General features: G+C 44.9%; 2 protein-coding genes across 4 annotated transcripts; both read left to right on the forward strand.

The window, feature by feature from the left end:
- The first annotated feature begins 26 nt into the window (after positions 1-26).
- On the forward strand, positions 27-8,218 carry LOC309399755 (phospholipase A and acyltransferase 3-like). Of its 2 annotated transcripts, none has more exons than XM_081967840.1 (4): positions 27-250; positions 5,345-5,447; positions 6,421-6,689; positions 7,870-8,217. In XM_081967840.1, the coding sequence occupies exons 1-4, from the start codon at positions 221-223 to the stop codon at positions 7,939-7,941; spliced, it is 474 nt and encodes a 157-aa protein (XP_081823966.1). In that variant the 5' UTR covers positions 27-220; the 3' UTR covers positions 7,942-8,217. The 2 variants fall into 2 exon arrangements, with proteins under 2 accessions (XP_081823966.1, XP_081823967.1); XM_081967841.1 differs by lacking the exon at positions 27-250 and adding an exon at positions 4,559-4,698 and having other exon boundaries at positions 7,870-8,218.
- Positions 8,219-11,172: 2,954 nt separating this feature from the next.
- Positions 11,173-24,117, forward strand: LOC309399960 (uncharacterized protein). 2 transcript variants are annotated; one of them, XR_014176586.1, is made up of 6 exons: positions 11,173-11,884; positions 13,532-13,617; positions 18,826-18,928; positions 20,032-20,300; positions 21,088-21,887; positions 22,647-24,117. XR_014176586.1 is itself a non-coding variant. In XM_081968237.1 (5 exons), the coding sequence occupies exons 1-5, from the start codon at positions 11,260-11,262 to the stop codon at positions 21,187-21,189; spliced, it is 1,185 nt and encodes a 394-aa protein (XP_081824363.1). In that variant the 5' UTR covers positions 11,173-11,259; the 3' UTR covers positions 21,190-22,639. The 2 variants fall into 2 exon arrangements, 1 of the variants encoding a protein (XP_081824363.1); XM_081968237.1 differs by lacking the exon at positions 22,647-24,117 and having other exon boundaries at positions 21,088-22,639.
- Positions 24,118-24,679: the final 562 nt, after the last annotated feature.

Consider the following 24,679-nt stretch of genomic DNA (forward strand, 5'->3'; position numbering starts at 1 on the left):
CTCTCCACAATCTCTATCCCCTCCTATCACTGATAATATAACCTAGTTGAGTCAAACTTTGCCTTTGTGTTAGCTCTACTTTCACTTTTGGTGCGCACCGTTAGTAGCCTTCAGACAGGATCTCCCAGTGCCCGAACAGATCCTTCCTCCTCGGGATCTCTTCAAAACTCCCAGCTTTGCTGCCGCTCAAAAATTTCCTCACTGTCCAAACTGCAAAAAGATGACCAACAAAACATCCTGGACAGGAGAGGTAAACGAACGAGACAGAAGCCTTAAGATGGAGAGCGAAAGCAAAAAGCATTTGAAGTGGAAGATGTGTGTCTGTGTGTGTGTTTGTGCAGGTGTTGGGGTGTGTTTTATGAATCTTTGGGTGCTGGATTGTACTTTCCAGAGTGAATTTTGTCCCAGTTCCTTAATCTTTATGTCTTAGGTATCTCGTAGACAGGATGTCAGATGTTGGCTGTTGAGTTTGAGAGTTTAGAGGGTGTATATATCCATCTGTTTTTCCTGCAATCAAGTTTTGTGGGATGACTTTATAGACATTAATTGGTGGCAAGAAAGAGAAACATTGACGGCAGGTTTCATTGGAGGAGATGGATTGGGATGGAAACTGATCAAGGAGAGGAGCAACCTCAAATTAAGAGAGAAATTTCTTGACTGTGAAAACAATGAATCACTGGAACGGCTTGCCTCCAGAGGTTTCACATGCGCCATGCCTGGGGGATTTTAAGAAGAGATTGGATACGTAGCTACTTGCCTGAAATTGTATTGGGTCTCCTGCTCAAGCAGAGGGTTGGACTGGAAGACCTCCAAGGGCCCTTCCAACTCTGTTGTTCTGTTGTCCTTCTGATTCTACGGTAGGTTGCATCACAACTTTATGCATTTTAATTTTCAACCTCCTGCCTCGTTGCATGATGGCTTGTAGACTTGGGTTCTTCTTTAATGACCAGTTTATTAGAGATACTGCTAATATCTCTAAAGGAAGTGAAAAGAGAGCTTGTGGTTTATATTCCGTGCAGTCACCTTGATGTTAGCACTCATTCTGATGAGCAGATGGCTTGCAAGGAATATAAATATAAATCTTTCCATCCTCCACCATTCTTGGATGAGAAGGGAAACATCTTCAGGGAAAAACAAAGTTCAGCTGTCGTTTGAAAAAGCACTTTTGGGACAACCATCAACCATCCTGGAGGACTGAGAATCTGTGTAGAATAATTGAGGGCAGGTTCAACAGGTGGACGGACATCCAGAGAAACTGATGCTGTCATAACTGTTAAGATGTCATTAGGCTATTTCCAAGGGTTTTCCAACCTTTTAACAAGACTTCCCATTCCAGTTTTAATCAACTGCCATAAATCAGAAGTTGGAAAAGCAGGAGGCAAAAAAGAGACGCACGCAAATCCAATTGGTATGTTTTAAGCAGCTGTGTACCATCGACATAAAACGGATCTTGCTCAGAAGCTGAAATACACCAAGCAAATGAAATGAAGAGTGGGAAGAAAAGGAGAGAGGCAAGGGAAGAAGAGAAGGATAGGAGAGAGGGCAGGAGGGGGGAAGAGGAGGAGAGGAAGAAGGAGTGGAAAGGGAGAGAGGAAGGGGAAGTAAGAGAAGGGAAGGATAACAGAGGGAAGAAAGGTAGGGAGGAGGAGGAGGAGAGGGAGAAGAGAGTGAAGGTACAAATATGGTGTATGGAGAGCAGAAGAGCCAATAATTGTTTTTGGGAATTGATGGTAAGATGAATTGATGTAGACATGTAATAATACAATACGATGCTGGCTATGTAATAGTATACATGTGATTATATGTTATGAAAATGAAAAAATAAAAAACTTTATTAAAAAAAACAAGACTTCCCATTCCCAGAATTCCCCAGCCATCATGTATTAAGAATAGGTGGGCTTCAACCCCCAGTATGGCGGCTGGAGAATTTTTATTCATTAATTCATTACAATTTTTTCTCCTGCCTTTTAAACATCTTGTAAGTAGCTCACATGCATCATGTTGGCATGTTCTTGGTGCAAAGACATCCCATGGCTGGCCACAGACACCATGTTCTGGTTCCTGCCAACGACAGCCTCCTGTCCCAAAACATCCAGGAAGTTGATCTCCAGCAGCTACAGGAAGGCAGGAATCCCCCACAAAGTGTGATCTGTTGACACAATTGATCTTCATTGTAGCTTTCTATCACTTTGGAAGTGGCGAAAGGTAGAAGCAGGCGAATGTTTTGTACGTGAAACGCTTAAAGGTTTGCCATACTTTGATTCAGATGGAAAACTCTTGGTCCTGTTAAGTAATTAAGCTCCCTGTTAGAAGAGCGAGTGTGCAGAGAAGCGTAATGAGAGTGATATGGAAGAACACGCACAAACCAGCCTACAGAAACACTGAATAGTATAAAAATATAGTAGTTTACTATGTAAAAATATAGAGGCATTCAGAGTCCGGTTAACAGTCTCATAACTCTGAAAAGGATTAAGGTTGTAGGACAGCTACTCCTAATTTACTCAGGGTAAAGGCTTGTGTCCACGGGTTTTAAAGTTGTCAAGGTTGGAGACACCTGATCGTGACAAAGAGTGGCAATGAAAATGGGCCACTTTTAACAACCACAACCACAACAGATCGTGCAGATCCAGCAAAACCACGTCCAAGAATGCCGCTGCCTTGAAAATAATGGATCCCACTGGAATAAAATCAGGATACAGACAAGTCCTCAACTTACATCAGTTCACTTAGTGAGCGTTCAAAGTTATAACGGCACTGAAAAAAGCGACTTATTACCATTTTTCACACTTAAGACTGTTGCAGTATTTAGTTATTTAGTTAGTTATTTATTTAGTTAGTTATTCAGTTAGTTAGTTATTCAGTCATTTATTTAGTTCTTTAGTTATTTAGATGTTTGCTGATGCTTTATATAAGCTTATATTTGTATATCAGTGATTGTCTATGGTGATTCTCAGTCATGGTTGTCCCCAAAAGTTGCTTTTTCACACAGCAAGGAGGCTTTCTTGTTTTTCTTTGAAGATGTCTCGCTTCTCATCCAAGAAGCTTCTTCAGCTCTGATAGGATAGTGGAGAATGGAAGGGTTTATATTCAGCTGCATACAAGAAGTACCAATCCTTCCATTCCCCACCTTCCAGTCAGAGCTGAAGAAGCTTCTTGGATGAGAAGAGAAACGTCTTCAAAAGAAAAAACAAGAACGTCCAGTTGCCTCTTGGAAAAAGCACCTTTGGGTATATCAGTGATGAAATGACATCCGTAGATGCCACATGGTAAATAATAAAATCAAATCAATTATGTATGCATTTATTTTGTGTGTTTTCTGGGGAGCTGCTACCTATAAAAGTAATCCTCAACTCACCACCGGAATTGAGCTGAATGTGGTTGAGCTGAAGTTGTGGCGGTCACAGGATGTGGAAGTTGTTAGGCGAATGCGAAAGTTAATAAATGAGAACAGTTTCCGTAAAGAGTGGGTTGTTTTTTGTTTTTTTGTTTTGGCTGGAAACTAGCAAAAAACCACCAGAAATCGCGTCAGCCAAACCTGGGAGTGTGAGAATCGTTCTGGGTTTTTTAAGAATAAAAAATGGGCCGCCTCAAGGTACAGTCACCCAAATTCATTTCCCACGCTTGCTTATCAAAAAAGGAGAACTTCCCAGGCTTCCCCAGAGTTCAAAAAGTCTCTTTTGCTCCCCCTCCGAGGCAAAACCTTTGCCAGGCCAATCCTCGAATACAGCTCGTCTGCCTGGAATCCACACTGTATATTGGACATGAATGCAATCGAGCGAGTCCAGAGGTATTTGACGAGAAGAGTCCTCCACTCCTCTGCTCACCATAGAATCCCTTATGCCACCAGGCTCGAAATGCTGGGCTTGGAAAATCTGGAACTATGACGATTAAGGACTGACCTAAGTATACAAAATTGTCTGCTACAACGTCCTACCTGTCAACCACTACTTCAGCTTCAACCTCAATAACACATGGGCAAACAATCGATACAAACTCAAGGTAAACCGCTCCAAACTCAACTGCAGAAAATATGACTTCAGCAACAGAGTGGTCAACGCCTGGAATGCTCTACCAGACTCCGTTGTTACATCCTCAAACCCCCCACAGCTTCAACCTCAAACTGTCCACCGTGGACATCACCCCATTCCTAAGAGGTCCGTAAACGGGGTATGCATAAGTGCCCCAGAGTGCCTTCCGTCCCTGTCCTACTGTCCCCATTTATTCATACCCATTTCCTGTGTTCATGTCCATGTCTATACTTCTACCTGTTATCTCATACATGTTGACAAACTAACTAACTAAATAAAATAACTAGATAAAGGGTTCTGAGTGAGGCACCAGCAATCTGGTTTAAGTTTTTTAAAAGGATTTAATTGTAATAGAGGTTTTTCAACGGTGAGCCTCCCAGACTGAGATGGGAGGCTGTAGGAAAAAAATAAAATAAAATCAATAGTTCGGCTTTCCTGCTCTCCCCCCCCCCTTTTTTTTTTTTTTTTTGTTTGACAGTCCAGTTTGACTGTTTTGGCAAAGTTTGCTTTTGTGTTAGCTCTACTTTCACTTTTGGTGCACACCGTCAGTTGCCTTCAGACAAGATCTCCTCGGCATCTTTTCAAAACTCCCAGCTTGGCTGTTGCTGAGGAATTTTCTTGCTGTCCAAACTGCATAAATATGACCAACGCAAAATCTTGGAAAGGCGAGGTAAACGAACGGGACAAAAGCCTTAAGATGGAGAGCGAAAGCAAAAAGCATTTGTGTGTGTGTGTGTTTGTGTCTTTGCGCAGGTGTTGGGGTATGTTTTATGACCCCTTGGATGCTGGATTGTACTTTCCAGAGTGAACTTTGTCCCAGTTCGTTAATTTTATGTCTTAGGTATCTCGGAGACAGGATGTCAGATGTTGGTTGTTGAGTTTGAGAGTTTAGAGGGTGTGTGTAACCATCCGTTTTTTCTGCAATCAAGCTTTGTGGGATGACTTTATAGACATTAATTGGTGGCAAGAAAGAAACACAGGTTATGGGCAATCCATCCCTGGGGGATTTTAAGAAGAGATTGGATACGTAGCTACTTGCCTGAAATTGTATTGGGTCTCCTGCTCAAGCAGAGGGTTGGACTGGAAGACCTCCAAGGGCCCTTCCAACTCTGTTGTTCTGTTGTCCTTCTGATTCTACGGTAGGTTGCATCACAACTTTATGCATTTTAATTTTCAACCTCCTGCCTCGTTGCATGATGGCTTGTAGACTTGGGTTCTTCGTTAATGACCAGTTTATTAGAGATACTGGCAGGCTGGGTGTGTCGCAGGGACGGATGGCTTCTCTCCACTGCAACCAGGCCTTCCTTTCCTTGTAGGTGGACCTGACGCCTGGGGACTTGATTGAGATCTTCCGGACAGGATACCAGCACTGGGCAGTCTACGTGGGTTTGGGAGACGTTATCCATTTGGCTCCACCAAGTAAGGAACCGGGGTGGGAGGGGGGGGTTGGACCATCAACTCCCCACCTGAATGTTTGTATCTGACCTGCAATATTAATTTGGGCCATGATTTTGGATAGACCTTCGGTTGTGGCTGAGCTTCTACGAACTTCTGAAGAGCAGGAGTGGCCCAGAAAATTAACTATCTCGACTTTATTGCAGTATATAGCAATTGCACTTAGACTTATATAGCGCTTCACGGTGCTTTTACAGCCCTCTCTAAGCGGTTTACAGAGTCAGCCTCTTGCCCCCAACAATCTGGGTCCTCATTTGACCCCCCTCTTATCCCAAGTTGAGGATTAACTGTAGTGGGAAATGAAAACAAGAAAACAACCAAAATGAGATCTCATAGTCCTCCTCCTCCTCCTCCTCCTCTCCACAATCCCAATTCCCTTCTAGAACTGAAGATGTTACCTAGTTGGGTCATGAAATGTTTGGAAGAAAACAACCAAGCTCAGAGAGCATCAAAGACTTCACAATATTCCTCCTCCTCCTCCTCCTCCTCCTCCTCCTCCCTCCTCCTCCTCCTCCTCCTCCTCCTTCCCCACCTCTCCCACCACCTCCTCTTTCTCCTCCTCCTCCTCCTCCCTCCTCCTCACAATCCCCATTCCCTCCTATCACTGAAAGTATAACCTAGTTGGGTCATGAAATTTTGGAAGAAAACAACCAAGCTCAGAGAGCATCAAAGACTTCACAATATTCCTCCTCCTCCCTCCTCCTCCTCCTCCTCCTCCTCCTCCTCCTCCTCCTCCTCCACCACCACCACCACCACCACCTCCTCCTCCTCTGCAAACCCTTCTCCCTTCTACCACTGATTGGGTCTGCAAGAAAACAACCAAGTTCTGAGAAAACCTCTGCAGTTCAACCCTGCACAAAATCTCTTCTACGGGTACGAATTTCTGGGCAGGGATTCCTTCCTGACTGGCAACCCCACCGTCCCTTTCCTTCTGCAGGTGAATGTGCAGGAGCTGGAGTGGCCAGCTGCAAGTCGCTCTGGGCCGACAGAGCATTGGTGAAGAAGGAGCCGCTGTTGGACGTGGTGGGGCCCGATCGCTACTGCGTGAGCAACAATCACGACAACAAATATAGTGTCCGCACCCCAGATCAGATTGTCTGTCTCGCAAACGACCTGGAGGGCAAAATAATGAAATATGAAATCACCAGCCAGAATTGTGAGCATTTCTCCAACTGCCTGCGTTACGATGTGCCCCGGAGCGATCAAGTGAGTGCAGATTTAGAGAGATTTTGTCTCTTGGGATATCCTATAGCCATGATGGTGAACCTGTGGCACGCGTGCCACAAGTGGCATGCGAAGCCATTTGTCAGGGCACGCGAGGCACTGCCCTGTCAGCTGTCAAGCGCGCATGGGCGCGCTGGCCAGCTGAGTTCACCTTTTTAAAAGCTATTTTCCGCCTTCCCCAGGCTCCAGAGGCTTTATAGGAGCCTGGGGAGGATGAAAAGAGCCTCCCCCACCCCCCCGGAGGCTTCAGGGACCGTCCCTGAGGCCTTCGGAGCGCTTAAAACTACCCTCCGAGCAACCCAGAAGTCACCTCCGGTTCGCTCGGAGGGTGGTTTTAAGCGCTCCGAAGGCTTCAGGGAAGCCTCCGGGCAGTCCCTGAAGCCTCCGGAGGGCCTCGGGGGGGTTGGGGGAGACTCTTTTCGCCCTCCCCAGGCTCCTATAAAGCCCCTGGAGCCTGGGGAGGGCAAAAAAAACATGTAAAAATGGGGGGGTGCATTGTGCGCGCATGCGCACTGGGGGGGCGCGCATTGCATTATGGGTGCGGCACGCCCGCACTCGACCACCCTGCACTTCCCCCACTTTTGGCACGCGAGCCAAAAAAGGTTCGCCATCACTGTCCTATAACAATAACCAGCATTGCGACCTTCTCCTGAGTGATGAGAAGGTGCTCTATGGTTATGTTGGGACTAGAACTCCCAGAATTCAATTGGCTCTGGGAACTGGGGAATTCTGGGAGTTGCAGTCCAACTGGCCCTTGAGGGGGTTAACTTATTCTCCAAAGCCCCTGAGGTCAGGAGAAGAAGTAAACGGTGGGAGATCTAACCCGGAATTAAGGAGAAATTTCCGGACTGGGAGAACAATTAACCAGTGGAACTGCTTGCCTCCAGAAGTTGTGGGTACTCCATGATTGGAGGTCTTCAAGAAGAGAAAGCCATTTGTGTAGGATGACATAAAGTCTCTTGCTCGAGCAGGGGGCTGGACTAGAAGACCTCCAAGGTTCCTTCCAGACATAGGATTCCATAAAGAGTTCTATGGTACCGTCTAGACTGTGGTATCTCATGCAACCGCAGACCATGCAGGACGTTTCTTCCCATCAGATAATACGTCCTTTCCTTGCATTGATGAAAAATATTTGCTGATTCTTTTTCTCTCCAAATTGCAGGTCTGGAATGCAGTCAGGATAGCAATTGCAGCAGTCTCGACTGTTGCGGGTATTCTACTAAGGATCTTATGAGGATGTAGTAAGGAGAAGTTTACCCTGGCTTCAACAAGCAGTCTCCAAGAATTTACTTCCTCCAATATCTCGTTTGCCTTCTCTCTCTCTCTCTTTGTCCCGCTCTCTCTCCAACTTCTTTTCCTTTTTCTCGAGAGACGACTTTGTCCCAGATCTCTGGAGTTTCTCATTCATCCAGGTCCAAGGTGGTCAGGATGTTGATGCTGAATTACATTTATTGAGCTGCAAAAATAAAGATGCACCAGTGCGGCCTTGGAAGTGTCTGCATGTGGTTTTATTTTGCGGCTTTTTATGAAAAGCTCATCCCTACACAAGCATTTCCTCAACTCACGACCGGGATTGAGCATGGAATGGCAGTGGTTAAGCAGGTCGCCTCGTGACCGCACCTGCTTGTGGGGCCGTGATTAAGCAAACACCCTAGTCGTTAAGTGAGTCCGTTTCCCCAATGGGTATTTTTTTTTTTTTGGATGGAAACTGAAAATATATTCCCCAAAGAGCAAACATTTCTGAAACATTGCAATGGTAATTTCACATCTCCCTACCTTTAGCTAGAGTTCCATCATGCTTGAAAGCAGCCATAATAAGTATAATCTTTATGGTCATTGTACTTAAATACAATGAAGTTGGGTGACAATTTTGCCTAACTCCACTGGGATAACAAGAGCTCAAAGCCGCAGCGTCAGGATCTCCCAGTGCCCGAACAGATCTTTCCTCCTCGGGATCTCTTCAAAACTCCCAAGTTTTCTGCTGCTCAGGAATTTCCTCGCTGTCCAAATACGTAGCTACTTGTCTGAAATTGTATTGGGTCTCCTGCTCAAGCAGAGGGTTGGACTAGAAGACCTCCAAGGTCCCTTCCAACTCTGTTATTCTGTTGTCCTTCTGATTCTACGGTAGATTGCATCACAACTTTATGCATTTTTTTTTCAACCTCCTGCCTCGTTGCCTGATGGCTTGCAGACTTGGGTTCTTCTTTAATGACCAGTTTATTAGAGATACTGGCAGGCTGGATGTGTCGCAGAGACGGATGGCTTCTCTCCACTGCAACCAGGCCTTCCTTTCCTTGTAGGTGGACCTGACGCCTGGGGACTTGATTGAGATCTTCCGGACAGGATACCAGCACATTCCGTTCGCATTCCGTTTTTGGAATATTTTTGTGCGCTTTCTTCCTCTTTGCCTCTCTCTTCCCTCTTCTTTTCCTTTTTCTTAAGAGACGAGCGGGCCAGAAGAAACTCTGTTTTGACCTAGGCTTCCTGATACCGTAAGCAGCCCATGCTTAGTCTCCAAAAACCCTCCTTTTATTTCAAAGACTGTGAATTGCCCGGTAGGTTCATTCATAGCCGGTAATGAGTCTCAAATATCCTACAGTAGGATATTTGCCCGCTGGCGAACCACAACAAAATCTATGCTCGGTGCTCTCTTCTCTGCACCCAATTTCAATCACAACTTCCAAATAAAAGTTCATCGCCTGATGTAAACATGGTGCCTGGTGCAATTTCTTCCAGACTTGCTTGGGTCATGTTTCCACTTGGTAGTTGGTTGGGGCTGTGAAAATCCCCCCGCCGCCGCCACCCTCCCCCAGAGGCAATACCAAGCTCACCTTGGAGGCGAGCAGTGTCTTATGGGTTCCGGCATGCACGTGCTCGCATTTTTGCCACACAACAACAACAAAAAGGCTAGCCACCACTTGTATAGGCTCTGCTGCGTAAGCAGGGTTGGACTAGAAGACCTCCAGGGTCCCTTCCAAGCCTATAAGGCCGCGTTCTGCATAGATTGCCACGCAGAGCTTAAACAGATGTGGAGCAATGTTTCTCCAGCAGCGGGCAGCAACAGCACCCGGAAACTCCGAGTTGTTTTTAGAAGCTGGGGAAAAAAAATTGGCTTTTCCCCCTCCAAGGACGCAGAAGGGAGGAGCGAAACCGCCTTTGACCGGTCCCTCCCCTACAAGCTTTTATCAGCTGATGTGTCATCCTCCCAGCTGACTTGCTGGTTGGCTTCAGCCGGAAAAAAGGTTTGCCTTTTTTATGATTATTTATGGGCTTCTGTGCCGAATAAGGTGACTGATTTAGTGTCGTTTCCTGTTTCCTTCTGCTTTCTCAGTTCTTCTGGAGATGCAGTAGAGCAAACGTGGCATTTATTTTGAGGTGGGGCGGGAGGGGGGGGGGGAGGGAAGCAAAGCAAGCCCCCCTTTCCCCCCCCAGCATTTGATTCTCCACTAAAATAAGACCTCTCTGGTTTTCCCACTCCCCGCCCTCCCCCCCACTAAGTGACAAAAAGAAAGAGGAAAAAAACAACAACCCAGCAAGCAACAGGGCTTGGCTGAATTTTAGCTTCACTTGGTAGTTGGAATTTGGCATCCTCTTACTGTGTGTGTGTGTGTGTGTGTGTGTGTGTGTGTGTGTGTGTGTGTGTAGAGTGGTTAATCACTTTCGTTTCCTCCAAGTGTATTTGTTTGTTTGTTTCTGGGTGCTGCTTTTATTGTGTGTGTGTGTGTTGTTATTTTACTTTTTTTTTTTTACAGTATTTATCCAGATTGCTATAGGTCTCGTGCTTTGGGCAGGAGGTTGGACTAGAAGACCTCCAAGGTCCCTTCTAGTCCTGTGATTCTATTCTATTCTATTCTAATTCTCTATTCTCTATTCTACTCTATTCTACTTTACTTTAGTCTATTTTTTCTATTTTCTATTATATGCTATATTCTATTCTAATTCTCTATTCTACTCTACTCTATTTACTTTACTTTAGTCTATTTTTTTCTATTTTCTATTATATGCTATATTCTATTCTAATTCTATATTCTCTATTCTCTATTATACTCTACTCTATTTACTTTACTCTAATCTATATTTTCTATTTTCTATTATATGCTATATTCTATTCTAATTCTATATTCTTTTCTATTCTAATTCTATATTCTTTTCTATTTTCTATTCTTTTCTATTATATTCTATATCCTGTAGCCTATAGCCTATATTCTATCCTATCTATCCTATCCTATCCTATCCTATCCTATCCTATCCTATCCTATCCTATTCATTATTTCCAGCAGCTCTTGACTTCTCTCGTTTAATTTCTGTCCACCACGTAGCAACTAAGGACAGAGATCAAAGGCGCCCTCCTCCCCTTGACCTCTTTTAAAAGGCTTGGGGTGGGGGGTGGGGGGCAGCTACCCTGGTCCAATCCAGGGATGCCAAGCCAAAGGGAGGGACAGTGGTGGGGGTCATAAGACCCCGTTGCCAGGAGATGGCCCCTGTCATAATCTAATCAGGGCCCTCAGCAGCTGGCAGGCCAGGGGACAGGAGACCCAGCCCGGCTTGTGCTATGTCTGACTTCTTTGTTTGGTTCTGTGATCGCGGATCCTGCCAGAACGTTGCCCACCCACCCAAGACCCTGCCCGCCCAGGGGGGCACCATGAAGGCGTCAACCTCCGTCCACCTCAGGCTGCCGACGGGCAAGAAACAAGCTATAAATAAGCCACCGGTCCTGGAAGGCTCGAAAGAACCCAAGCCCCCCGCCAAAGGCCCCCAAGGCAGGTTGCCCCCCACTCCCAAAGAGCCCCCCTTGAAGAAGGACGCTGGCAAGCCCACGCAGCACCCAAATTTAGTCGGGAAGAAGCTATGTTGGACGGAGGAGAACGAAACGAAAGCGGCGGCTTGCCCGCAAGGCAATGCCAAGCAAAAGAACAGCAAGTCCTTGGTGGGCCCGGCCCAAGTTTCTGGGGGACATGGGCCCCAAACTTTGAGCGTTCCTGAGAAGCAGCTACCGAGACCTCCCAATGCCGCGATGAGAGCAGTGCGGAGTGGTCTCCTCCACGCGCCTCATGTCAACGCCAAGGGAGACCAGCCAGGGATGCCCGCCAAGGCAGCTTCAGGGGTGGTCAAGACGAGCAGCACAGCGGTGTTGAAAAAAAGCAAAAAATTGCACAATCAGGCTTTGCTTTCCAAAGGTACGGAGCTCTGGATGACTCGTGCAACCGAGCACACCTGTGCTACCTGCAAATTCAGCCCCCCCCACCTCCCCATTGAGATTGGTGTGAACCTGCATTTGAGACAGACGGATAGAATAGAATAGAGAAAATAATAGAAAACAGGAAAAAATAGAATATAGAATAGACTATCAAATAATAGAAAATAGAATAGAATAAAATATAGAAAATAGGAAAAATAGAATAGAAAATGGAATGGAATAGAATATAGAAAATAGAAAAAAATAGAATATAGAATAGACTAGAAAATAATAGAAAATAGAATAGAATATAAAAAATAATAGAAAATGGAATAGAATATAGAAAATAATAGAAAACAGAAAAAGAATAGAATAGAATCTAGAATAAATAATAAAGCCTTAAATTCCAGCTAACAGCTGCAGGCCAACAGAAGCGTTTCTGATTTTTTTTAAAGAAGAAAATCCTGTTTTATTAGTTGTTTTATTTAAAAAGAAAAGTGTCAAAATACTGGCAGATTCAGCAACTTTTTCATTTGTCTTCCTTTTTTGGCTGTGGAATGTTTTTTTTTAAAATCTAGCTGTCTTCCTGGGGTTTTTAAAGCTATTTTTATTCTGCAGCCAGTGTTTAAATATTGTGATGGTTAGGTTCCTATTTGCTTTGAGCTCCTTGGTGGGGGTGTTTTGAGCACAGAACTGAAAACATTTGAAAAAACTTCTGTTACAAAAGGCAGCCTAAAGTTTGCTAACAGGTAGAATTATAATAAATAATAATTTGTTAAACTCAAATGCTTGCCTGACTTTCCATAACTCTGGGTGGCCCACAATAATCAAACCATGCTTTGTTGGCTTTGACCAAAAAGTGCTATTTTAGCCCACCAGTGGATCTGGTAGGAGATTCGGACAATGAGGGGTTTGGGGAGGAAAATGGGTCAGTCCTGGAGTCTGGGGAAGTCTCTGAGGAGGGCTCTGTGTCGGAGGCAGAGAGGGGGCCAGGACCGTCTGACAGTTATCAGCTGCCTTCAGAGTCAGACATCAGTGAGGCAGAAGAACAGCTGGAGCCTGTTCCCAGTGGGTGCATGTGCAGAGTTGTCAAACGAAGGGAGCAGCTAAAGAACAGGGGTCGACTTGGGAGGAAGGCGATAGGTGGACAATGAATGGCCCCTCCCAGAGGAAATAAAAGAGGAGCGGAAGGGGAGTGGAGTTTGCAGGAGACCATTAGTTCGCTTCATTGGTTCCTGACTCTCCGAGACTCCTGGCCAAGTTCTGCAGAGATCGGCCTGGCAGCTCTCCAAGCCAGATAAGGTCTGTGACTATAAATCCTCCCTTGAAAGACTTTGCTGGAGGCGACGGAGCGGAATTCACAGTCAATTAATGAAATGGTTTTTTGTCGGGAGTTTGCTTCATGCTCTTGGGAAGCCTCTCTCAGAACAAGTGCTTAGGATCCTGAGAAATATTTACTTTTCGTTTCTACCTTTCGAATTGTGTCTTTTGCGATCGCTGTTTTGTCTTTTTTGTTTTTAGGATTTTGGAAATTATTCTGAAAAAAGCTTTTGACTGGGTAGCCGGGGCTTGAAAGGGATACAGGTTCAAACGGATGCGAGTCTTCCTGGCTTGTCAGGAGGATTGACATGTTGGCTTGATGTTTCAGGTCGTGTCTGTACAGTAACGCATGGCGACATGGACCACAAGAAAGATGCGAGTCCTAAAACCATCAAAGCAAAGCTTTTCAGCCTGGTAAGTTATCAAATTGAATAAATGTGTCCAGAAAGAACGCGTAGACTACCAAACTGCATCCTTTTATTGCCATTTACAACCAAAGGGATCCACATTATTTTATTATGCTGGTCTGCAACTGTACAGGCAACCCTCGACTTATGGCCACAATTGAGCCCAACATTTCTGTTGCTAAGTGAGACACTTGTTAAGTGAGCTTTGTCCCATTTTTACGGCCTTTCTTGCCACAGTTGTTAAGTCAATCACTGCCGTTCTTAAGTTAGTAGCACAATTGTTGAAGCGAATCTGGCTTCCCCATCGACTTCGCTTGTCCGACGGCCACAAAACGGGATCGCACAACCCCGGGGACACACTGCAACCATCATTAGCGCATGCCACAACCATGTGATTCCCTTAACGACTGCATGAGTCAATTCACAACCATGGCCAAGGGTCATCAAATCGGGTGCGAATCCCCTAAACATTGCTTGGCTCAGCAATTGAAATCCTAGTTCCACTTGTAGCCGTAAGTCGAAGACTACAGGTATAAACCAAATAGGATTTTTTAATTTGCAAGCTAAACGTCTACTCCAAGTGCTAACGGGAGAAAATGGACTTTGATTGTGTTTCCTGGTTAACGGGAGGACACGGCTGAACATTGCTGCTTTGGGAGCTGATACTTGATACCCCCACACCCATGGCACAAGCATTTATCTTGTCGTCACTGCCACCCAATTGGCAGCGGCTCGTTGACCAGCAGTCCTTTATTGGACGGCATAATTTTTTCCATGTGATGCATATCAGAGCGGACTCAGCTCTCCCACTTCCACTTTCCATCCTGTTTATTCCAAATTGTTAGTTCTGTTCAGGCAGCTTCCAGAGAGACAGTCTTTGTGCGGGGGTTTGTGTGTGTGTGTGTGTCCATCCAGTTTTGGTGAAAAAGTCAAAGCTGCAGCCAGCACAGAAACAAGCAGTGACATATCCAGCATGGACGAGGTAAGTGAGCAGAAGAGAGAGATCGAGGGTGGCGTTAAAATTGTGCAAAAGTTCATAAATTGTGGACCTGCTTTGCACGGTGTGTGTGTGTGTGTGTGTGAAACTACTATTGTTGAAATATATTTATCCACATTCAACCGGGGGGGCGGGGATAATCTAAGTATATGCTTTTTCTTAAAAATTGCCTTTTTATGCAGTTTTTTTCCCCTTGTCAGCTTTGCTTTTTTGCTTGGCTCTTGTTTTCTTTCGAAGTTTGTATTTTAACTTTGGAAATAAAATAAAAAAATTCATGAGAAAAAAAAAATTGCACAAATACTTTTGCAAGCAACCGACTTAGAGTGGGTTACGCCCAAACATTCCATTATGGGAGAATTTTCTCTTTCGGTTTCTCACAAAAGCCAGTCAAATCATCGGTATGGTTTTAAAAAGTAACTTTTTACCCAGAGAGTTCCTTAATTCATGAAACTTAAAGTTGCCTGATACTACAATGGACGTAACTTTGGGTAGCTTAGTTTAAAAAAAAAAAATTGAAAAGGTACCGGTAACTATTTTCTGTGTTCTAATTGTTTAAAATTGAATTTTAAGGAAGCTGTGTGTAATCATATGAACATAATTTGAAACTACAGTTCCTAGGGATTTTGTCTTGTATGCATAAGCGTGTCCCCATGAGGTTTTGGGCAGGGGTCATAAACATCTGTGTTTTTGCTTTGCTGGAAATGGGGAATAAGATTCTGTAATTTGCCTCGTTGGAAGTCTAGAATATTACCTTTATTGATTGTGTTATGTTGTAGGTAGGGGAAGTAAAGAAGGAACAGTTGAGCTCATACAAAGCAAGTCAAGTCAAGACAGCATTCACACAACATAGGTTTTGGTTAGATGGGTTAGTTAGATTTGTTTTAAATAAAGACTTGGGTAAATGGGTTAGATCTGGTCAAGCAACATGGATTAACTTACTACTACTCAGTGTAATGCAGAACCCCCCAAATGGCGAGACTTTAATACAATGCAATACAATAGTAAGTAGAGTTGGAAGGGACCTTGGAGGTCTTCTAGTCCAACCCCCTGCCTAGGCAGGAAACCCTATACCGTTTCAGACAAATAGCTATCCAACATCTTCTTAAAGACTTCCAGTGTTGGGGCATTCACAACTTCTGGAGGCAACTTCTGTCCCACTGATTAATTGTTCTAACTGTCAGGAAGTTTCTCCTCAGTTCTAAGTGGCTTCTCTCCTTGATTAGTTTCCACCCATTGCTTCTTGTTCTACCCTCAGGTGCCTTGGAGAATAGTTTGACTCCCTCTTCTTTGTGGCAACCCCTGAGTTTAAAAACCAAACGAAAGGTCTTGTGTGAATGAAGCCACTTCTTCCCACACATTCAGGGCCCTTTGTAGGCAAGGAAATTGCACTAAGAGAGAACTAGAAGCAAGAGTAAAGTAACAGAGTTGGAAGGGACCTTGGAGGTCTTCTAGTCCAACCTCTTGCTTAGGCAGGAATCCCTACACCACTTCAGAGAAACCAACATCATTTAAAAAACTTCCAGTCTTGGAGCATTCACAACTTCTGGAGGAAAGTTGTTCCACTGACTATCTGCAAAGCCTTCAATTTCGGCAATTGGACTCATTCCTGCAGTACAGGCATTCCTCCACTTACGACTAAAATTGAGCCCAAAACCTCCGTTGCTAAGTGAGGCTTTTATTAAGTGAATTTTGCCCCCTTTTACGACCTTTCTTGCCACAGTTGTTATCCAAATCACTGCAGTGGTTAAGTTAGTGACGCCGTTGTTACGTGAATCTGACTTGCTTGTTGGAAAGTCACAAAAGAATCACCTGACCTCACAAACACTGCAACCGTCATAACTGTGAGTCAGCTGCCAAGAGTTTGAATTTTGATCACACGCCCATGGGGATGTTCCAATGGTCATAAGAAATGGTGAAAAATGGCCCTACGTCACTTTTTTCAATGCCATTGTAACTTTGAATGGTCAATAGAATAGAATAGAATAGCAGAGTTGGAAGGGACCTTGGAGGTCTTCTAGTCCAACCCCCTGCCTAGGCAGAAACCCTACACCACTTCAGACAAATGGATTATCCAACATCTTCTTAAAAACCTCCAGTGTTGGGACATTCACAACTTCTGGAGGCAACTTCTGTTCCACTGATTAATTGTTCTAACTGTCAGGAAATTTCTCCTCACTTCTAAGTTGCTTCTCTCCTTGATTAGTTTCCACCCATTGCTTCTTGTCCGGTCTTCAGGTGTTTTGGAGAATAGCTTGACTCCCTCTTCTTTGTGGCAACCCCTGAGATATTGGAAGACTGCTATCCTGTCTCCCCTAGTCCTTCTTTCTATTAAACTAGACATACCCAGTTCCTGCAACCGTTCTTCATATGTTTTCGTCTCCCCTAATCCTCTTGGTTGCTCTTCTCTGCACTCTTTCTAGAGTCTCCACATCTTTTCTACATCGTGGCGACCAAAACTGGATGCCGTATTCCAAGTGTGGCCTTACCAAGGCCTTTTAAAGTGGTATTATATTAACCCTTCACGCGATCTTGATTCTATCCCTCTGTTGATGCAGCCTAGAACTGTGTTGGCTTTTTTGGCAGCTGCTGCCCACGGCTGGCTCCTATTTAAATGGTTGTCCACTAGGACTCCGAGCTCTAAAGTGACCCGTTGTAAGTCGACAAACTCCCTGTAACACAGATTGCCCAACATTTTAGGGAGTGGAACAGGAATATTTGTATGCATGCATTCAAGTATCTCCCGAAGTAAGTTTTCGACATTATTTTCTTTCGTTAAACAAAAATGCCCCGAGCATCGGATTTATAATTGATTGCTCAAACATTTTGAACGCTCACCTTTAGCTGCAATTGGGGAATCTTGTTCTGTATACCTAATATGATGTGCTCCTTCGGATTAGCTGGTTGTAAATAATGAATTGCTGGAAAAAGCTAATCAATAAGGAGAAAGATCCCTCCAGGACACGAGAGAAGCTCTGGAATTGATTTGAGCATCTGTAATAACAAGCACAAGAGCCACGATTGTTGGTTGCATGGGGGTGGGGGGGAGGGGAAACATTTCTTGCAGATAAGCACCTCTCGGGCTGCACAAATCCTTCAAGAACACTTAAGACCATTCAAGAGAAGGTTAAAACAAATTGCTGATAATAGGAACACGTTCTCTGTTTTATGGGGGGGGGACAAACTGCAAAGTGTGTGAAGGGCAAGGAAAAGATCGCAAACAATGGAACAATAATTTGCAATGCCAAGGAACAATGGGTTTTCAATGAATCTCCATCAGCGGCCAAACAGCAGGGCTTTTTAAAAAATAAACATGAAATAAAAGAAACATTTGTTCACTGTTCTGGAATGCCCTTTCTTTAGCCTGGATTATCCAGTGACTGAGTTTTTCTGTGTGTGTGTTTTCTAGCTCTTATAGATGTCCCATTCTTTCTCAAATTGCCTTAGCTGGAAGGTTTATTATTTTTAAAGGGCTGGTTTTCTATCTGCTTTGCATTCAAGGGTTTTCTTTGGTCTTGTGTAGGAGAAAAGGAGGCAGAGATGGGGGAGGCGGAGACAAGAAAGTCAGTAGCCTAGAGCAGGGTGCAGAGTGCCGGAAAGCCGAAGGCCAGCTGGCTGACACATGCATGCCTGTTTTTTGGCCATTTTGACCGTTTTTGGGGATGATTTTGGGTTGTTTTTCAGGCAATTTTTCAGGCTTTTTTCAGACCAGGTTTTTTGGGCATTTTCAGGCCACTTTTTACGCCACTTTTGACGCCTGAGAAGACCAGCTGGCTGGCACATATGCCCACAGAGAGGATTCTGCATGCATAGTTTCCCCATCACGGGCCTAGAGTCATGGGCCTATTCCCATAAATAGTCACCTTTCTTCATTTCCGTTGACCCTTATCTAGCACCAATTTAGTACTGAAACATTCGTTTGCTAGTAACCGTGGCAGAGTTGGAAAGGACCTTGGAGGTCATCTAGTCCAACCCCCTGCTGTTTGTAGGAGAATGATACCATTTCTGAATCAGTGGCTCCTATTTCTTAAAAGCCTCCAGTGATGGAGTATCCACAACTTCTGAAGACCGTTGGCTCCACTGGTTAATTATTTTCACTGTTAGGAATTCCTTCTAGGATGATTCTCTCCTTGGTTAGTTTCCCAAGCAATTCAACTCCTTCCCTGGAGATTGAGGCGTAATCCTGGTTCTTTGTCCCTGACCGTCTTCTTTGATTCACAGGTTGATCTGGAGCTTGGGGACTTGATAGAAATCTTCCGGTTGGCTTATCAGCATTGGGCGATCTACGTGGGGAATGGATATGTGATCCATCTCGCTCCGCCAAGTAAGGAAAGGCTCTCTTGGATGGGTGGGCCAAATGACGGGGCAAACGTCCAGCTCTGCATTTTAACCACAATTCTAACCCTGGGAAATGTAGCAGTGCTGGCCGCGAGATAGGTAGTCCTTGATTGACAGCCATTTGTTGAGTAACCCTTAGAAATTACACCGGCGCTGAAAAAAAAAAGGATTTCTATTGCAAGTCAGTGCAGTTAAAAAGCAGCCATCATGTGACTTGTAGTATGTCCATTTTTAAAAAAAGATGCAGGTTTATTTAGTTGCATGCAGCCTTTGTGTGTGCGTGTGTGTGTGTGGTTTTTTTTTTTACGAATAACTCAAGGTGGGAAACATATCCAACATATCTTCCTTCTCCTATTTTCCCTGCAAAAGCAACTTGTGAAGTGGGTTGAGCTGAGAAAGAGGGACTGGCTCAAAGTCACTTAGCCGGCTTTCATGGCTTAAGGTGGAACTAGAACTCACTGTCTCCTGGTAATTGGCCCAAAGTCACCCAGCTGGCTTTCGTACTTAAGGTGGAACTCATTGTTTCCTGGGGATTGGCCAAAGTCACACCAGTTGGTTTTCATGCCTGAGGCAGGACTAGAACTCACCGTCGCCTGGTGATTGGCCAGGTGTCATCCAGCTGGCTTTCATGACTGAGGCGGGACTAGAATTCACTGTCTCCTGGTGACTGGCCCAAAGTCACCCAGCTGGCTTTTCGTACTTAAGGTGGGACCAGAACTCACAGACAGTCACCCAGTTGGCTAAGATGGGGCTACAACTCACCATCTCCCAGTTTCTGGCTTGGTGCCTTAAACACATTCAAGGGTATCTCACCTTGGCAACTTTAAAATATGTGGAGTTCCTTTCCCAGAATTCGTAGTGAAGAGCGTATTTAGTTCGGAGAATTAAGTTCCCTATCAGAGGGAACATCTAAGCTAATATTTAGGACAGGTTTATCCAACTTTGACAACTTTAAGACCTGTGGACTTCAACTCCCAGAATTCCCCAGCCAGCCAAGCTGGCTGGGGAATTCTGGGAGTTGAAAATCCACAAGTCCACCCTACTGGCTTTCCATGAATGACTGTCCTACTCTTTCTTTCCACGCTCAAGGTGAAATTGCTGGAGCTGGTTGCGCCAGCCTCATGTCCACTCTCACCAACAAGGCCCTGGTGAAGAAGGAGCGGCTCTTGGAAGTGGTGGGCCACGACCGATACCGGGTCAACAACAAACACGATTCCAAATACACCCCACTGCCCGTCAACAAGATTGTCAGGCTGGCTGAAGAGAAAGTGGGCCAAGAACTGGAGTACAAAATCACCAGCGAGAATTGTGAGCACTTTGTCACCGAACTTCGCTACGGCGTGGCCAGGAGCGATCAAGTAAGGGATTTTCCTTTGAGTTTTTCTGCACAAAACTGGCCTTTGGGAGAATCCTTGTGTGCAAACGCTTCCTGTTAACTTTGTTGAGTTTGCCATATTATCATGTTTCCCCGAAAATAAGTCTTATATTACTTTTTGCTCCCAAACATGCATTCGGGACGGGATGGCGCACCGGAAACCAGAAATTTATTTTTCAGCGAGTCTATGTCCCCTGGGGAGCTTCCCTTTCTGGTTGCGGCCCAGACAAGCGTGCGAGCAAAGTGCTCCCTTTTTGGCACTCGGTGCCGAAAAGGTTCTCCGTCATTGCAATAGGACTTAATTTCTGGATACTTCTTATTTGGAGGCGGGGGGGGGGGGGGAAATGCAGTACTAAGTGCGTCTGTCTGTCTGATGACCTTAACTGGGGCTTAACCTGGAACTAAAGAAAAACTTCCTAACAATGGGGACAATTCATCAGTGGAACAGCTTGCCACCAGGCATTTGGGTGCTTCGTTATTGGAGATTTTTAAGAGCAGACTGGATAGCCATTTGTCTGGAATGATGTAGCCTCCTGCTTGAGCAGGGGGCTGGACTAGAAGACCTCCGAGGTCCCTTCCAACTCTATTATTCTGTATTCTGTAAAATACATGGTGGTAAAGTGCACTTTCCCAAGTGTGAATAAGTCACTTTTTTCAGTGACATTTCAATGCTCATTAAATGAGCTGAAATACGTGGGAGGCTACCTGTAGAGTCTGTGTGATTCTGACGATTCAAATCTTTACCCGTCGCCTTTCTTTCCACTTTGCAGGTCCGAGATTTCTTCGTGGGGGCAACCATCGCGGGCCTGGCTGGCTTGTTTGTTGGGGTTGGCACGGCCATGGTTAGGAGGAAAAAGCAGCAGAACCAATAATGAGGAAAAAGCAGATTTCTCAGAGCTCTCCGTCTCCTAGGCATTTGTTTGCGTGCGTGCGTGTTCTAAGTTTCTAAAATTTTTTAGATACGATCACCGTGAGGGAAAAAAACCAAAGTTATTTGCAGCCATCTCTCCAAATCCCATCTTAACGCCCAGGCAGGAGTCTAATGTCCATAGCTATAGTTCAGTCCGCGGTGGCTCAGGGGCTAAGATGCTGAGCTGGTCGATCAGAAAGGTAGGCAGTGTGGCGGTTCGAATCCCTAGAGCCGCGTAATGGAGTGAGCTCCCGTGACTTGTCCCAGCTTCTGCCAACCTAGCAGTTCGAAAGCAGGTAAAAAATGCAAGTAGAAAAATAGGAGCCACCTTTGGTGGGGAGGGAACAGCGTTCCATGCGCCTTTGGGGTTGAGTCATGCCGGCCACATGACCCCGGAGACGTCTTCGGACAGCGCTGGCTCTTCGGCTTTGAAACGGAGATGAGCACCGCCCCCTAGAGTAGGGAACGACTAGCACAGATGTATGAGGGGAACTTTTACCTTTTATGTTCAGATTGCAGATGGTCTGACTAACTAACTCTTCACTTAATCCAGGGCAAATAGATTTTAACCTTCCTCCAGGAAAGGCTGACATTAACCAACTTGGATCAGATTAAGGCTTGCAATTGGCCTCCCCAGATTCTGGGACTAAGCTTCAGACAGTTGGTAGAGACAGTGGTGGTTTGAAGGTCAACGAACTAGGCAGAGCCGGTTAAAATCTGATTTAATTTCCACGTGCAATGCCGTATTTTATTTTCATCGAAGTAACACACCCAATCTCCACTATGCTTCTGCTTTGTGTTTTAAAAATACAATTTAGCCAACAAATTCTGGAGAATGAAAGCTTTGTGGTGGACTAGATGTGTTTTTTAAGCTTCAGGATGTCGGTCATGGCCAAGGTCGTATAAGTAGTCCTCGACTTACAACAGTTAGTTTAGTGGCCGTTTGAAGTTACAACGGCCCTGAAAAAAGTGACTTAGGACCATTTCTCACCCTTACGACCGTTGCAGCATCCCCGTGGTCATGCGATCAAAATTCAGACGCTTGGCCACTGACTTGCATTTATGACGGTTGCAGTAGTCCCTCGTCATGCGATCCTGTTTTGCAACCTTCCGACACGCAAAGTCAACGGGGAAGGCAGACTCACTTAACAGCTGCAGCGATTCACCTCACAGCTTTGGCAAGAAAGGTCGTAAAACAGGGCAGAACCCCCCCTTAACCGATTGTCTCACTTAGAAACGGGAAATTTTGGGTCCAATTCCGGTTGTTAAGTCCGGAATATATATATACTGCATATATATGTGTTGTATTTGTGCTGATAAATAAATAAAGGGAGCACAAATACAACACAAATATAAAAAGGCAACATTAAAAATATGGTTTTCTGCCTGGATGGTCTCCTGCAGTGAGCCGATAGACAGAAAGGGGGAGTAGTGAGTTCCCTCCCATATTTGGGCATACCAGGGGTTGTAACACAAATACACTGCATATATGTATATATATATATATATATACCAAAGTTTAATGGAACTCCTTTTGGGGGTTTCACAGAACAGAGGTTGGAAAACCAGGCATTGGGTTACAATTTCCCTTCTTCAGCAAACGGGTTCCCCCCCCACCCCACCCCGATACGGCACTCAGAAAGGGGTTTCCACTATCCCCCCATGTGAGCTCTCTCTCCAACTGCAGTTTCCAATTAGTGCTAGAGTTATTTTTCCACCATTATTAGTTATTTAGCCTGGGAGAACGGCTACTCATGGGGCTAATAATGTACACATTTTGAATAAATTTAAATATAAATGTATATGTAATTTAAATACAATTATGTAAGCATAGTAAATAAATAAAGCTTGCTTGATCTTTTTACCCACCCCCGTGTGGCTGAAGTGAGAATCCTTATATACACACACGGACACACAAACACACATATATACTGTATATACACACATATACATACTGTTGTTAGTTGCAAAGTTATGTCCAACCCATTGCAACCCCATGGACAACGTTCCTCCAGGCCTTCCTGTCCTCTCCCATCCTCTGGAGTCCATTCAAGCTCAGACTGACTGCTTAGGTGACTCCATTCAGCCACCTCCTTCTCTGCCGTCCCCTTCTTCTTCTTTTGCCCTCCATCCTTCCCAGCATGAGGCTCTTCTCCAGGGAGTCCTTCTTCCTTCTCCTTAGGTGGCCAAAGGATTTGAGTTTCCTCTTCAGGATCTGGCCTTCTAAAGAGCAGCCAGGGTTGATCTCCTCTATGACTGACTGGTTGGATGGCCTTGCAGTCCAAGGGACTCAATGCAGGAGTCTTCTTCTCCAGCACCATCATTCAAAGGCCTCCATTCTTTGGCGCTCAGCCTTCCTTATGGTCCAACCTTCACAGCCATCCATTGCAACTGGGAAAACCATCGCCTTGACTAGACGCACTTTTGATTGGCAGGGTGATGCCTCTGCTTTTTAGGATGCTGTCTAGATTTGCTTTCCTCCCCAGGAGCAAGTGTCTTTTAATTCCTTGACTGCAGTCTCCATCTGCGGTGATCTTGGAGCCCGGGAAAATAAAATCTGTCACTCCTTCCATTTCCTCCCCATCCATTTGCCAGGAATTGAGAGAGCCAGATGCCATGATCTTAGTTTTTCCTAACGTTGAGTTTCAAGGCAACTTTTGCACTCTTCTCCTTTCTTCACCCACATCAAGAGCTCCCACTTTGCAACTAACAACAACAACACACACACACACGCACCATATACATACAGATATGTACATTAAATGCACACACACACACACACACACACATATACACACCTACCTACCTTTCTGTTTTGCATTTCAGACAATTCCACCCTTCCCTGCAGGGCAACGGGACAGTAAAACCTTGGGGGGACAAAAAAAACAAACATTTCAGAGTCAAGTCGCTTTTTATTTGATAGCTAGAAAATACAAGGCAACAACCAGTGATTAAAAACAACAACAACAACACACTGCTGCCCTCAAGAGCATAAGGACACATCCCATTTCCGTGCAAAAACACAGTGATTAAAAATAAGCCTGCCTCTTACACGGTAAGGTGAAAGAAGGGTTTTATTTTCTTGTTTTTGTTTTTTTAATAATAAAAAAACAACCACCACCAAATTGCTCTCTTTCATATATGATTTATACTCCACACGAGGAAACAACACGCCAATAAAAGCTTTGAGTTTTGAGCCCCAGTTGGTTTTTCTGAAGGAGCTGTGAATGATGGCCTGTGTGTTGGTGGGTGGGTGGGTGGGGAGGCTTTGTGGTGGGCATTTGGGGATTTGGCGTGGTTCTTATAGTCACAGGGCTTAAAAGTCTGGAAGGTCAGAAGGAGCCACTTTTTCCATCACTTTGCAAGGAAAACAAAAAAGAGGCATCTAAGAGCCGGGGGGGGGGGGGTTAATTTGGGGCACAGCGTGGGCTGCCGTTTCCACGACATCTTTC

Source organism: Natrix helvetica, assembly GCF_964273705.1.
Source record: "Natrix helvetica genome assembly, chromosome: 16".
In the NCBI taxonomy this organism is placed as follows: Eukaryota; Metazoa; Chordata; class Lepidosauria; order Squamata; family Natricidae; genus Natrix; species Natrix helvetica.

Bases quoted from the DNA above. Each gene is read 5' to 3' on its own strand.
- LOC309399960 (XM_081968237.1), top strand. From the start codon at position 11,260: ATGTCTGACTTCTTTGTTTGGTTCTGTGATCGCGGATCCTGCCAGAAC. The intron at 11,885-13,531 runs GTACGGAGCTCT...TTGATGTTTCAG, and splicing joins TCAGGCTTTGCTTTCCAAAG to GTCGTGTCTGTACAGTAACG. The intron at 20,301-21,087 runs GTAAGGGATTTT...TCCACTTTGCAG, and splicing joins GCGTGGCCAGGAGCGATCAA to GTCCGAGATTTCTTCGTGGG.
- LOC309399755 (XM_081967840.1), top strand. From the start codon at position 221: ATGACCAACAAAACATCCTGGACAGGAGAG. The intron at 251-5,344 runs GTAAACGAACGA...CTTTCCTTGTAG, and splicing joins AAACATCCTGGACAGGAGAG to GTGGACCTGACGCCTGGGGA. The intron at 5,448-6,420 runs GTAAGGAACCGG...TTCCTTCTGCAG, and splicing joins TATCCATTTGGCTCCACCAA to GTGAATGTGCAGGAGCTGGA.